Source organism: Chiloscyllium punctatum, chromosome 6 (assembly GCF_047496795.1).
Source record: "Chiloscyllium punctatum isolate Juve2018m chromosome 6, sChiPun1.3, whole genome shotgun sequence".
Lineage (NCBI taxonomy): Eukaryota > Metazoa > Chordata > Chondrichthyes > Orectolobiformes > Hemiscylliidae > Chiloscyllium > Chiloscyllium punctatum.
The window spans coordinates 16,074,859-16,090,310 of NC_092744.1; the positions used below are offsets into that span (position 1 = coordinate 16,074,859).

A 15,452-nucleotide genomic window follows, 5' to 3' on the forward strand; every position below is an offset into this window, starting at 1 on the left:
CCTTAATGAAGATAAGACCAATTTTTGTGTCATTAATTCATTTATTTTGTTCTGAATATTACCATCATTTAAATAAACAACCATTACATTCACCGTTTTACCATTTTTGACTCCATTTGTTGCTTTTTTAAAGTTTGTACTCTCTGTGCCCTCCTGTCCCACTCTGAGTATCATTAGTTAAGTAACTGCCCTACAATGCTGCCATATCCTTCTGTTTTGTAAATGTATGTACCTCTCCTCTCCAGAGCTCTGCCCTGCTCTATTCAATTAATGCCCTCATTTCAGCCCTAATTATTTGATTAATCAGGCCATTGGTCCCAGCACCAGAACCGCTCTCTTCTAACCCAGAACTAGCGCTCATGCCCCATGAACTGAAACCCATTCTTCACACACCAATCTTTAAGTAATGTATTTAACTTCTTCAGCTGATGTACCCAATGCTTGTTTGCCTTTATTTCAGCTAGTAATCTTGAGCTGATTACCTTGATGTTTCTGCTTCCTAATAGAGCTCCTAACTGTTTACTGCAACACAGTCTTTGGCTATCCTGCCCATTATTGCATACAGCAGTATCTAACCCCTCATTATACTGTTCACGATCACAGCTGCACTCCAATTTCCTCATAGATAAGACCTCTGACAGCTGCTGATCACGAGGTGACTGGTTGTTCTCTTGTCCCAGCAGTGCCACTGGGAGTGGTGGCCAATGTTGGTATTGCAGGCAGTCCCTGAAGATGAGTAACACAGAGCCCTGACTTCCCCATGTCTCACTGGGACACAGTGCAGGCTTCCAGCATTGTGCATTTGCGTGGGGGGAGGGTGAAATCAAAAGGATTGGAAGGAGGGGAAACATAAGGTTATGAAAATGAATAAGGGGGATGCAGAGGAACATGGAGTATCTGACCAGAAGGCAGCAGCCCCTTTGTAACCCCAATAGGCTAGCTAAGGGTTTGATGAATTTTGTTGGGTGGGCACTTCGTGTTGGCTTCTCAGTCCTGAATAAAAGCTAAGCAGTAACTTGAGGAGATTTTTAAGAGGGCATTATTTAGCCATCCCCAGGCCTCCACTGGCCTATGACTGAATGGGCTGCCTGTCACATCTTCAATTGCAAGTTGTGATAAAATCCTCTTCATGTGCGCTTTTCATGTTGCGCCCGAGTATTAGTTATATTCGATATTGTCTAGCAATAAGGGTGGGCCTTCTTCCAAGATTTTCAGACGGGCCACTCAGAACAGTTCTAGGGTTGCTAGGGTGGCATGGTGGCTCAATAGTTATCACTGTTACTTCATAGCGTTAGGTATCTGGATTTGATTCCCATCTCGTTCAACTGTCTATGTGGAGATTGCTCATTCTCCCCATGTCTGCATGGGTTCCCTCCCACAATCCAAAGATGTGCAGGTTAGGTGAATTGACCATGCTAAATTGTCTATAGGTTAGGTGCAGTAGTCAGGGGTAAATGTCAGGGAATGGGTCTGGGTGGGTTACTCTTTGGAGGGTCGGTATGGACTTGTTGGGCCAAATGGCCTGTTTCCACACTATAGGTAATCTAATTACTGAGCAGTCAATTTTAGCCAGTTGGTTGAAAGCAATCCTGGGAGAAGGTTTCTAGTTTTGGGGTCCCAGTCTGCCAGGTACTTCAGAGTTGGAGGAAGAGGCTTCATTGTTAAAAGGTGCTGCTGCAGCAGGCTCCTAGCCATTAAGACACAGAAGAAGTCTGGGAGCCAAGATATAAACCTAAGTGTTGTGGATTGGACTCAGGAGAAGCTCTGGGAGCTGTAGGGAGGGTCAGAAAACAGTTCAGTGCAGCTGGCAGAGCGGGTGAAGGAAGCCTACCCAAAGTATTGGCTTAGAGAAATGTCAGGACAATCCCAGCTTGGTAAAGCTAGCTGTCTGTAAAATGCTGGAATTGTACCTGTGACTTGCTGTGGTTTGCAATTTCCAAACACGTGGGAGCACAGATGAGATTGGGCAAGTAAACAACAAGAACATGAGCAATTGTTGAGACAGTCTATGATGGAGCAACCTTTAGTAAAGTCCTGCAGCCTAGTATTTAACAGCTAAGCGTTGTAATCCTTTGTAATGTTCTAATGAGATCTGGTGACTGACAGTGTCAGGTACATTTGGGCAGTTGTGGGATCTGTCTTGATTGTATTTGTTATTTGATGTGCTTTGTTGGGCATTCACAATATGGTGTCTGTGACCCATGTTTACTTCAGGCTATTGTAGATTACCGTCTAAGCTTTGTCGAGTCAAATGTACTATTGTTTGTTCAGAACTGTGAAATATTCCGGCTTTATTTTCTTGGAAGTGTCTGGAATTTCATACTTTGTCTACTACAAACAAAAAAAGGCCACAGGCCCCTTGCCAGGTGATAACGTAAATTTGTTAGCAAAGATTTTGCTCATAAATCGAAGTTCAACCTCAAGTCTCCAAGAGCCATTTTCATTGCACTGCTTTCAAAATAATCACTTAAACATTTACAAACAGGAGGGAAATGCTCATGTGGTTAATGATTGATGTGCCAGTTTTGTTTGGGTCAATATCTGCACAATTTTTGTCTCTGCTCTATCAGCACAGTTCTGTCTGCATGGGTGGCATACTTCTGATAAGCAAGTTGCTTCAATGTGCTTATAACTGATGTGAAAGAATAACTTGTGTACTTATCAAGAATGAGCAGAAATTAAAACTGTTGGAGAAGTTGTTAATGACTCTGTTGTAGATAAACAGGAAGAAAGAGTTACATTGATAGTGAGAATTTTATGACTTGGTTCCATTTCAAGGCACACTGAAGAACGTAGGCAAAAGTGAGGACTGCAGATGCTGGAGATCAGAGTCAAGATTAGCGTGGTGCTGGAAAAGCACAGCAGGTCAGGCAGCATCCGAGGAGCAGGAAGATCGACATTTTGGGCAAAAGCCCCGAAACGTTGACTTTCCTGCTCCTCGGATGCTGCCTGACTGGCTATGCTTTTCCAGCACCACTCTAATCTTGACAATGAAGAACGTCTCTAGCAATCAGAGTCCACTTGCCAGTGAAACAGCACTCTCCTCTTATGGGATACAATGTTGTTTTCCCTTTGAACTTGCATTCTTGCATGGTGTTCTGGTGGGTGCAGCATTCACAATGAGCTGGACAGAGTCAATGCTGGGAGGTGCTTCCCCTCATAGGACAGTCTAGGTTCAGGGGCATCGTGTCAGAGTAAAGAGACACCAATTTAAGACTAAGATGAGGAGGAAATTCTGCTCACAGAGGATTGTGAGTCTTTGAAATTCCTTGTTTCAGAAAGCTGTGGGTGTACAGTCATAGGATTCCTACAGTGTTGAAACAGGCCATTTAGCCCATTAAGTCCACACTGAGCCTCCAAAGAGTAACCCACCCAGGCCCATTCCGCCACCCTATTACCCTACATTTCCCCTGACTAATGCACCTCACACATCCCTGAACACTATGTGCAATTTAGCATGGCCAATTCTCTTGACTTGCACATCTTTGGACTTTGGGAGGAAACCGGAGCATCTGAAGGAAACGCACACAGACAGTCGCCCGAGGCTAGAATCGAACCTGGGTCCCTGGTGTTGTGAGGCAACAGTGATAACCACTGAGCCACTGTGCTGCCCTATTTGTCCTTGTGTATATTTAAGGCTGAGATAGATTTTTGATCAACAAAGGAAGCAAAGTGTAGTGATTGTGACAAGGTCAGCCAGATGGACCTGATGGAATATGAGTTCCCTGATTGGGGCTGTTAACCTGATTTAATCAGGAAGTCCTGGCTGACAGTTATAAACAGGAGTGTTAGAGGCTCTGTTCACTCTGAGAGCTGGCTCTGAGAGAACTGGATCAGTGTCAAGTAATATGCATTTGTAAATAAAGGGTGACTTGGTGAGGGGATACCAGCTTCTGTGGAGTTATTTCATAAGGGTTAGGCTAGGTGGACTAGCTATGGGAAATGTAAAGTTACAGACATAGGGTACAGACTCGATGGGCCAAACAACCTCTTTCTGCACTATAGAGATTTTGTGATTCAAAATAAGTCTCTTTTCCAGTGATACTGAAGTGATTTTGTTATGTAGTTGCTGCTGTAAAAGATGGTAATGCAACAATCGATTAATTCCTACAAGATCAACGTAGTAACAGCCAGATATTGGTTAAGGTGAAAATATTGACAAGGATGACATTTCTGAATAGCCCTTGAGACAGTAGAAAAAAGAACATCACTTTGTTTTGAGTGTCATCCTCAGTGACGTGCTCCCAGTATTTTTTTGTTGTACATTTGATTCACAGACAAAATATGCTGCCAACTGAGCTACAAGTGACCAGGGAAGGTAAACATTTAATTAAGTATACAGAACAAAATGTACACTGAATTATACAAGGGAACAACAGTTGTGGAAATATCACACTTACAAAGCAAATACTTCTGTAGTACATGAAAACTTTTTTTAAAAAGTGCATCAAGCTTTGTTCAAATTTACAACATGATTAAATAATAACACAATGTGTCTCAAAGAAAATAATATCTCTTCCAGTTATGTTTGAAGCATTTAACAATACATAAATTAATTGGTTCACAGATGCCAGAAAGATGAGGGGATGTTAATTGTGCAACAAACAGATATGCTTTCATTATGCTTATCCCTTCTGTGCTGATAATGTTTTTGGCAGCTCGTTTTCCTTTCTCGTGTCTCTTGTTCTTGCATTGAGCCAACACCTTATCCTTCATTTATAAAATATTCAATCTCCCCAACATCTGGTGAGTCGATAAATTACTAGCGTTTCTTCTAGATAGCAACACATGGAATAACAGATATAATTACACAGCAACAGGCCATTTGGTCCAACAGTTCTTTGTAGCCTACACATACTTTGTTCCTTCCAACTGCTGTCCTAACTGCAATTTCCAGCATCCCTGCAGAATAAGATATCGACCTTGGATGTTTGTATGCTTATACCCCACAGACAGAGAGAGCCCCATAAAAGCAATAAAGGAATTCTGTCAAATATTAGCAATAGCAAGTGATTAAATACCTTCTTGTAAAACTGAAACTTAAGAACATTCAGACTGCAGTAAAGGGAGACATCACATTCAACTTCAGATTTCCTACTTTGGATTCTTGCATGGGCTTGAATGTTGGGCCCACTTTAGCTGGATGCTTTCGATGGGACACTCTCTGGGCACCCTTTGTGGGGCAGGGGCACTGTCAGTGGGGCATTCTCCATGTGGCAGTCTACGTGGGGCACTCTCTGTTAGGTGGTTCACATGAGGAATGAACCTCCTGAGGAAATAGATGCAGGTACAATTACAATGTTTAAAAGATATTTGGATAGGTACATGGATAGGAAAGGTTTGGAGGAATATGGGCCTGGAGCAGGCAGGTGGGACTAGTTTAGTTTGAGATTGCATTCAGCATGGACTGGTTGGGCCAAAGGGTCTGTTTCCATGCTTGTATGACACCTTGACTCACTTTGGGGTACACTGTATGGGGTATTTTCTGTGGGAATTTATGGTGGGATACCCTCTTGGGATATTCCCTGAAAGGTATTTTCTATAGAGTATTCTCTGTGGAACACTGTCTGTGAGCTATTGTTTGTAGGATTTCAGGACAGGGGAGTGATTTTGGGTGAAATGGCCTGTGCTGTGGGTGGAGCCAATATTTCTGGAGTGCAAGGAACAGGAAGTGGGCCATTTTGGAATTCTTCAGGCTAGAGGTCTAACTCTCAATGTACTTGCTTTATGATATCTTTCAAATAAATCTTAAAATGTTTGGCACCAGTGGTATAATCAGTGACTGAACTGAATTTTTTTTATATATTTAAAAATGTTCTAATGTATATGATTAGCAAGCTACCTTTGTTTTCCTTTCTTTTAAAGCCACACCCTACCATGCTCTCTGTCTTGTGGTTCTATAATCAGTTGATAAGATAGAACGAATATTGTAGCTCTTCCAGTTCCTCCTCCACATCCCACTCTTCTTGACACCTCCCTTCGACGGCTCAGGAATTACTGCTGTTTTGATAAAGTGGCAAATGCTGGAAAATTCCCACTTTCCCGACTGTCACCATCAAAACACTTTGTCATATTTTCTTCCTAAGGAACTCCTTTCATACAAAACCTTTACCAGTCAATCGACCTGCCAAGGAGACAAAAAAGCTCTCCTCATCTAGCCAGCCAAATGGAGGCTTTCGAGAAGTCACTGTGGGCTGTTTTGCTTGAAGTGATTACCGATTTCTGTTTTGCTTGACAGTTTATTGTCTCCTTGAGTTTTTTCATTTAACAGTTCATCTCCTTCACACAACAGAGTCTGGGTTGGCTTTATTGGTTCTGCGGATGACTCCAGCATCCGTCCTTGTTGGATGAATGCAGCACTAATGAAAAGCTTGCTACTGGAGGAGCTGTACGAGACGTTAGATTCCTTTCTCTTCAGCCATGCCCTGACAAATGTTTTAAACCCTTGCCCCACAAAAATGTAAAGCAGGGGGTCAAAGCAGCTGTTGGCCACTGCCAGGCACAGCGTAGCCACCACTGACTTGCGGAGAATGTTTTCCAGTTCACAGTCAGAGTGGTGATGGACCAGGTAATACAAATGCACTGTCCTTTGCATGTGGTAGGGAAGGAAACAGATAAAAAACACACACAGAACCAGCACAATCATGGCTATGTCCCTCTTGATTCGTCTTGACTGCCAACTAACCCCCATTAAGTACTTTATCATCAAAGAGTAGCAGATGAGAATGATGGTAAAGGGAATAAGGAATCCAACAGTCAGTGCAAAGTAGTTCATCTTAGCAATGCGAGTCCAGCTCTTGGCGATCACAGGCTCAAAGCACTTGATTTTGCCATGGTGAGCTTCGCTCCCTGACAACAGGAAGGGTGCTGCAGCTACACCCACGAAGAGCCAAATTATAACACATGCTATGATGCACCGGCGGAAAGTGAAAATTCTTTGATGCCTCATGTGATGGACTGTGGACAAAAAACGAGATATGCTCAAGCAAGTCAGGAAAAATATACTGCAATACATGCTGACGTAGAAAGTGTAGGTGGACACTCGACACAGGAAATCCCTGAATGGCCAGTCTCCTTCTCTTAGATAATAGACAATCCTCAGGGGAAGGCTGAGCACAAAGAGGAGGTCAGCAATGGCGAGGTTCATCAGGTAGACTGTGCTGGAATTCTTACTCTTCGCAATGCGGTAGAACACAAACAGAGCCAGCATGTTTGACAGCAACCCAATGACGAATACACCGCTGTAGACAGTGGAGTAGACCATGTATTTATAACCATGATTTTCTGGACATACAGTTCCATTCATAGTCATGTTTGTGATTGTAGAGTTCTCGTGCAGGACTCCGTTTGTCGTCATCATCTTTCTGTTGAGAACATCAACAATTCTTTGATTATTTACCAGCAATATGCAAGTTACTACTTATATTCAGCCTCTTGAGTCAACTTGTTATGGCTCCAAGGTACTCTCCAGAGGATTGAGCACCTTCTTGAGGTCACACTTCTCGTGCACTACTGAGGAAGGTGCTGCCCTCTCGGAAGTCCTATCCTTGGGTTGAGGTGTTCTACGACTTGCCCATTGCTGTAGCTGTAAGGCTGCATCTTAACTTCTACACTGTACCAGTATGGCTAATAGCTAAGGATGATGGGAAAAGTGGCCCACTTCACAGGAACAGTAGCCACCTGTGCAAGGCAGTGTCAGATCCTGTTGAATAAACAGGCATCTGGTGATAACATCTGCTCAAAGTTTGTGGTTATCAAGATGACTAAGTTAAAGATAGAAAAGAGGACAATGGAACAGATGTATGTCATCTATGTGACCCTTGGGTAGATGAACCCAGAGTCACGAGGATCCTGAGCAGGGATATGTGCTGGAAGGTTGAAGAAAGCAATAAAAGTAAAGACATTAAAGACATTGAAAGCAATAACCTAGGAACAACCATTGCAGAAGCAGGACCCTGAGCTCATTGAAGAAGGACATAGCTAGCTAAGTGGCTAAAGCCTGGTCAGCTACTCCCCACCAGTGTAGGTAATAACTAAGCCTCTGGCAGTTTTGTGTTGTAACCTGATCCAATTTTAAGTTGTGGTGTTATACTGACTGAACGGTAAATGAAGAAATAGATTGGAGTAACAGTACTGGCTGTAATCATTGTGACCACTGGTGTTGGTCCAGAGATGACAATGAACCACTCTGCCCTCTCATATGGGTGTGTAATGTCTTCACATTGCTACCTTGAAAAAAAGAGTGGGGGGAGTTCTGCCAATATTTATCCAACAAGCACTGACACTAAATCAGATTATCTATCCATTGTCATGTTTGTGGGAACTTGCTGTATGAAAATTGGCTGCATGGTTTTCTACATGACAACAGTGATTACACTTCAAAAGATACAGCTTTGCATGTGCAGCACTTTGGGACATCCTGTAAGATGTAACATCTCACCTTTCTCTATGTTATACGAGAAAGAATGACCTATGTTTTACATTGTGGCTTCTGAGATCACCCATGCAGATTAATCAATTACCTTTAATTGAAAGAATAATGTTGGACACAACATAGTGAGGAAGGTAAATACTGGGAATGGAATTATTCACATTGATGGCATTCAGTATCATGATTAAACAAGAGGCAATCATAAAGAATTACAAATTCAAAGTGTCCTTCACTCAACCTAAAAACAGCATATCCTACTGCTTCATGCATTGTAAAAAACATATTTCCCAATTCTTCAGTAGACGTCACTGAGTGCATCGATATGTAATTACTGAGTGCATCGATATGCATCTGTTATATGTTAAAAAGAAGTGATTGAGAGAATATTCAAACCCTCTGGGACCTTGCATGCATCTATAAAAAAATGACTCTAGTTTTTATTGATGCACTAGAGAAAGCATGCCATCTGGACACATCACAGCTTGGTATGCCACCTGCTCTGCCCAGGACCACAAGAAATTATAGAGATTTGTAAATGCAGCCCAGTCCATCACACAAACCAGCCTTCCCTCCATTGACTCCATCTACACTTCCCGCTGCCTCGGGTAGGCAGCCAACATCATCAAAGACCCCTCCCACCCCGGTTATACTCTCTTCCACCTTCTTCTGTCAGGCAGAATATCCAAAAGTTTGAAAACATACAAAAAGATTCAAGAAGAGCTTCTTCCTGTTGTCATCAGACTTATAAGCATACCCCTTATATATTCGGGTTGAGCTTTCTCTGTAGTTATAACGCTATATTCTGCATTCTGGTTCTACTACCCAGATGTATTTACGTAAGGCATGGTTTGTCTGGGTATCATGAAAAACATATTTTTCGCTGTATCTCAGTACATGTAACGATAATAAATCAAGTCAAATCAAATGTCTGGCAGACAGGAAACCTCCATCTCATTAGTACAAGGTCGATCAGACCCAGAGGAGAAAGGGAGGACTGCAAATGCTGGAAATCAGAGTTGAGAGTGTGGCGCTGGAAAAGCACAGCAGGTCAGGCAGCATCGAGGAGCGGGAGAGTTAACGTTTCGGGTATAAGCCCTTCATCAGGAATGAGGCTGTGGGCCAGTGGGGACCTTCCTATTTATCTCTCAGACCCCTTGGCCCACAAGCCTCATTCCTGATGGAGTGCTTGTGCCTGAAATGTCGATTCTCCTGCTCCTTGGCTGCTGTCGTACCTGCTGTGCTTTTCCAGCACCACACTCTTGACTCTGATCTTGTGGATGAGAGCAAAATACTGCAAATGCTGGACATCTGTATTCAACAGAGAGAATGCTGGAGAAATTCAGCAGGTTTGGCATCATCTGTGGAGAGAAAGAGGTAATATTGTGAGTTTGGTATGACTCTTCAAAACCAAGAAACAGTCATACCAGATTTGAAAAATGAACTCTTTCCTTCCACAGATTCTGCCAGACTTGTTGAATTTGTCAGCATTCTTTGTGTTTGGTCCAGATCTATTCCACTTCCTGGTTCCAGGATGGAAAATGTACCTAATTTCTTACTCCAACTGTGGGAGAAATGTTTGGGCTAAATAAAGATATGCACGAGAACAGGCACTCCAAATAATGAGGGATTGGAAACAGTCTATTGCTTTTATTCATTCACATGATGAGAGCATCGCTGGCAGTCTAATATTTATTGCCCATTCCTAATTGCCCAGAGGCAGCACGGTAGCACAGTGGTTAAGCACTGCTGCCTCACAGCGCCAGAGACCCGGGTTCAATTCACCCCTCAGGCAACTGTTTGTGAAGTTTGCACATTCTCCCCGTGTCTGCGTGGGTTTCTTCCAGGTGTTCCAGTTTCCTCCCACAGTCCAAAAATGTGCAGGTTAGGTGAATTGGCCACGCAAAATTGCCTGTAGTGTTAGATGAAGGGGTAAATGTTGAGGAGTGGGTCTGGGTGGGTTGTCTTCGGAGGGTCGGTGTGGACTTGTTGGGCCGAAGGGCCTGCTTCCACACTGTAAGTAATCTAATCCAGGGCAGTGAAAAACCAATCACATTGCTGTAGGTGTGGAGTCACAAGTAAGTCAGACCAGGTAAAGGACATCAGTGAACCAGATGGGTTTTCCCAATCATCGACAATGGATTCATGGTCATCATTAAACTCTTAAATTCCAGACTCTTATTGAATTCAAATTCCATCATCCCGATGGCAGGATTTGGTCACAGGTCCCCTGAATGTTAACTGGGGTTTCTGGATAAACAGTCCGGCAATAATACCACTTGGCTGTAGAGTTCCAGTCAAAGCAGATTTGAATATGAAGAAAAGAAGGTAGGAAAGGGAGCAAAAGGACAAGGAATGGTAATTGGAATTAAAAAGAAGGGGAATGGAAATAAGAAAGCTGGATCCAGAGATTCAATAGAGAGAGAAAGAAAATGAATTTAAGCCTGGAGTGACACAAGGAGACCTCAGAGCAGGGAGGGCACTGAGGGGGATCATCCGATTCATAAAATCCAGGAGGGAAATAATTAAGTTTGTGCAGGCACCATCAAAATTTGAGGAAAGGGATGTAGCAACATTCTTGCTTTTATTTCAGAAAATCGTGAAAAATGCCAAGTGGTCAAAGGTAAATGAAACAATGTCCAGGCAGAGAAATCAGTGTTTTGTTTGAAACTAGGACTAAAATATTTGAATCTGAAGCCCTAATTGAGGAACGTGGAATACATAACCCTACCGTGAAAAAAGGTCAACAAATATTTGTCCAGTTTTAAGAATGGGAAATGACTGCTCAGTGTCTGATCGCAAATTTATCTTTACCATCAGGTGTAAATTTTGATTGCGCCGCTCAGGAAGTGGTAATTTTGTTGAACATCCAGAAGAACAAAGAAGTGCAGGGAACCTCCTTGCAATTAAATGTTCTGGAGCTACACAGAAAACAGGCTGTAGTAGACCTGGTATTGTATAGTAAAATGGAATAATAATCTTATAATGCAGGTTCCCCTTAGGTGGTAATGACTATGATGTGATTTAATCTTACATTCAGTTTTTGGGAGGAAAGAATGGGTCCAAGGCTATTTTAAATAATTAACGAGAGGGAATTCTAAAAACTCTAAGGTGCAGAGGCTCTGGGTGACTTCATGCATCACAAAAGGTTTGAAAGACCACATCTGGAGTAATCTGCATAGTATTAGTCACCTTATTTGAGGAAGGAGGTAAATACATTGGGGACATTTCAGAAAACATTTACCAGACTAATACCTGGAATAAAAGGTTGTCTTATGAAACTGAGTAGACAAAATAAAATCTAAAGAAGGGTCACTGAACCCGAAACATTAACTCTGCTTTCTCATCACTGATGCTGCCAGACCTGTTGCGTTTCTCCAGTAAGTTCTGATTTTGTTTTATACTGGCTAGACTTATACTTGCTTGAGTTTAGAGGAGAAAAAGACAACTTGATTGAATCATATGAGGTTCTGAGGGGGGTCACTGTTTAAAACAGAAATGAGGCTTTTTTTTTTCTCAGAGTCTCTCATGAGCCTTTAGAACTCTCTTCCTGTAAAGGGTTGTTGAAGCAGAGCCCTTGAATGTTTTTAAGGTTGAGGTTAAATTCTTTTTAAGCAAGGGGTTTAAAGGTGTTGTGGACAATGAAGAAGGTTACCTCAGAGTACAATGGGATCTTGTTCAGGTGGACCAATGAGCTGAGGAGTGATAGATGGAGTTTAATTTAAATAAATGCGAGGCGAAAAACAAATCTTAGCCGGACTTATACACTTAATAGTAAGGTCCTAGGAAGTGTTGCTGAACAAAGAGACCTTGGAGTGCAGGTTCATAGTTCATTGAACACAGAATCACAGGTAGATAGAATAGTGAAGAACTTCTTTTTAATTCCAATTACCATTCCTTGTCCTTTTGCTCCCTTTCCTACCTTCTTCTATCACAGGTAGATAGAATAGTGAAGAAGATGGTTGGTATGCTTTCCTTTATTGGTCAGAGTATTGAGTACAGGTGTTGGGAGGTCATGTTGCAGCTGTAGAGAAAGTTGGTTAGACCATTTTTGGAATATTGCGTACAATTCTGTCTTTCCTGTTGGATGGATGTTGTGAAACTTGTAAGGTCTCAGAAAATATTTACAAGGATGTTGCCAAGGTTGAAGGATTTGAGCTATAGGGAGAGGCTAAACAGGCTGGGGCTGTTTTCCCAAGTCTTTTCCATGGGGTCGAGGAGTCCAGAACTAGAGGGCATAGGTTTAGGGTGAGAGGGGAAAGATATAAAAGGGACATAAGGGGCAACTTTTTCACGCAGAGAGTAATGTGTGTATGGAATGAGCAACCAGAGGAAGTGGGGGTGGCTGGTCAAATTGCAGCATTTAAAACGCATCTGGATGGATATATGAATAGGAAGGGTTTAGAAGGATATGGGCCAAGTGCTGGCAGGTGGGACTAGATTAGTCTTGGATATCTGGTCGGCATGGAGAGTTGGACCAGAGGTTCTGTTTCCGTGCTGTACATCTCTCTGACTCTATGACTCTAGCTGGTTCCAGGGACCGAATCGCCTATTCCTGCTCTAATTTCCTGATTTGGAAAAAGTTAACATTGAAATTATATCATCAGTAGTACAATCTGAGCCATAATAGCTCACTAAGTTTACAAAGAAATCCCCTCCCCATTCTTTTGCCAACTACCATAAATATACATTACCACTAGGACAAATTAATTGGCCATTTTCACCTTTCTGTTTGTGGGAGTTTGCTGTACGAAAGTTCATCTGCCGAGGTTTCTAAAGTGTGGCAGTGACCCTACTTCAAATCAGCTGATTAATTGGAATGATTTGGAGATGCCGGTGGTGGACTGGGGTGGACAAAGTTAAAAATCACACAACACCAGGTTACAGTCAAACAGGTTTATTTGGAAGCACTAGCTTTTGGAGCACAACTTCTTCATCATCTGGTGTCGATTATATGATCTTATATGCCACAACCATCTGATCTTATATGCCACAACCACCTGATGAAGGAGCAGTGCTCCAAAAGCTAGTGCTTCCAAATAAACCTGTCGGACTGTAACCTGGTGTTGTGTGATTTTTAAAATTAATTGTAAAATGGTTATAGAGATCTTGAAATCATGAAAAGTGCTTTTCATGCAGGTTCTGTAGCCCGATATAATACTGCAGCCAGGAGAGTTGTTAGCAATTAGAGACATGGAGCTATACAACATGGAAATAGACCTTTTGGTCTAACTCATCCATGCTAACCAGATATCCCAAATTAATCTAATCTAATCTAATTTGCCAGCATTTGGCCCATATCCCTCTAAGCCCCTCCTATTCATATACCCATCCAGATGCCTTTTAAATGTTGTAATTGTGCCAGCCTCTGCCACTTCCTCTGGCAGCTCATTCTGTACACTCAGCACCCTCTGCGTGAAAAAGTTGTCCCTTAGGTCCCCTTTTATATCTTTCCCCTCTCACATTCAACCTTTGCACTGTTGTTTCGGACTCCCTTACCATTTGGAAAATACCTTATCTATTTTCCCTATCCATGCCCCTCACGATTGTATAAACCTCTATAAGGTCATCCCTCAGCCTCCGATGCTCCAGGGAAAGAAGTCCCAGCCAAGTCAACCTCTCCCTACAGCTCAAACCCTCCAACACCGGCAACATTCTTGCAAAATATTTTCTGAACCCTTACAAGTTTAACAACATCTTTGCTACAGCAGGAACACCTGAACTGAGTGCAGTATTCCACAAGTGGCCTAAACAATGTCATGTCCATGCACTGAGCAATAAAAGCAATTGTACCAAATGCCTTCTTCTGTACCATGTCTACTTGTGACTCCAGCTTTATAGGTGGCATGTTAATTAAGCCTTATCCTCTGGTTAGAGTACAGCAAGATTATAAGAATTTGAAATAATTTTTAAACCCATATGGCTATATGTATTGCATCTAAATATTGAACTTAAACCTGTAATGCGGGAAACATTTGAAACTGCCTGCAACTAATCTGCTGCAATTGCATTAATTAGCAATGTCAGCCTATTTCAGCTTGCGAAGGTCACAGTGAACTGTTTTCTTGAACCACTGCAATGTGTGTTGCAGTTACACTCTCTGAGTACAAGAGGATTCTGGCATGTTGACCTCGAACAACAGTGAAGGAACAGTGATATAATTCCAGATGTGTATGGCTTGGAGACAGTGATCTTCCCAAGTTTCCTGGTCCTTGCAGGTAGAGGCCACAGTTTTGGGAGTTTCTGAAGCAGGCTACATCCTGAACACTTGTTTTTACCAGGACCCAGGATTGAGACACTCCATATCTTACTCAGACTTCCCTTTGGCAAACAGCCAACAGGCTCCCAACAAACCAAGTTTGGCATCATCTTAACCACAGATCTCCTGATTCAACCTGCTTTAGACCACCTCCTAGTCCTTTCAGCTCTTCTCCTCACCGTTTTTGGTCTGTTGATCGGACCTCTCAATGTAAAACATCAACAGCATGGACAAAGTCGCAAGTCACGTGACACCAGGTTGGAGTCCGACAAGTTTATTTGAAACCACAATCTTTCACCTGTCGAAGGAGCAGTGCTCTGAAAGCTTGTGATTTCAAATAAACCTGTTGCGATTATAACCTGGTGTTGTGTGACTCCTGACTTTGTCTACGCCACTTCAACACCAGCATCTCCACATCAACAACGTGATCTAAACTCGGGGACTGCTAATGTTGAGCCTGGAACAATATTTAACAGCACACAAAGCTATTTAAATAGAAGCTTATCCTTCACAAAATTATGATAACCATTATCTCAATGAAAATGGACAGCATATTATGACAACATACCTGACAATACCAGCTAGTCATCTATTATTCATATTGTGATTTCAACACCAATGTAAAATTGAGTAAAGAACATTCCAGGACATTCCAGAATGTTGAGAAATATTGAGTTTAGGAAATACTGTAAAGTTAATTTGAACAGTGACACAATAGACTGTTTCTAATGATGGGAAATGTGAGACACTGATTTAAAATAAATT

General features: G+C 42.2%; 1 protein-coding gene across 4 annotated transcripts in view; it reads right to left on the reverse strand.

Annotated features, from left to right (window-relative positions):
- Positions 1 to 15,452, reverse strand: part of LOC140478744 (cysteinyl leukotriene receptor 1-like) — an 87,847-nt gene that overhangs the window by 38,994 nt on the left and 33,401 nt on the right. For 3 of the 4 annotated variants that reach the window (XM_072572062.1, XM_072572061.1, XM_072572060.1), the window contains exon 2: positions 4,307 to 7,364. The exons of the other annotated variant lie outside the window; for it this stretch is intronic. In XM_072572062.1, coding sequence (XP_072428163.1) covers positions 6,185 to 7,360 — 1,176 coding nt within the window. In that variant the 5' untranslated portion in view covers positions 7,361 to 7,364 and the 3' untranslated portion in view covers positions 4,307 to 6,184. Of the gene's footprint in view, positions 1 to 4,306; positions 7,365 to 15,452 lie in introns of those variants that run through there. 4 annotated transcript variants of the gene reach the window in all.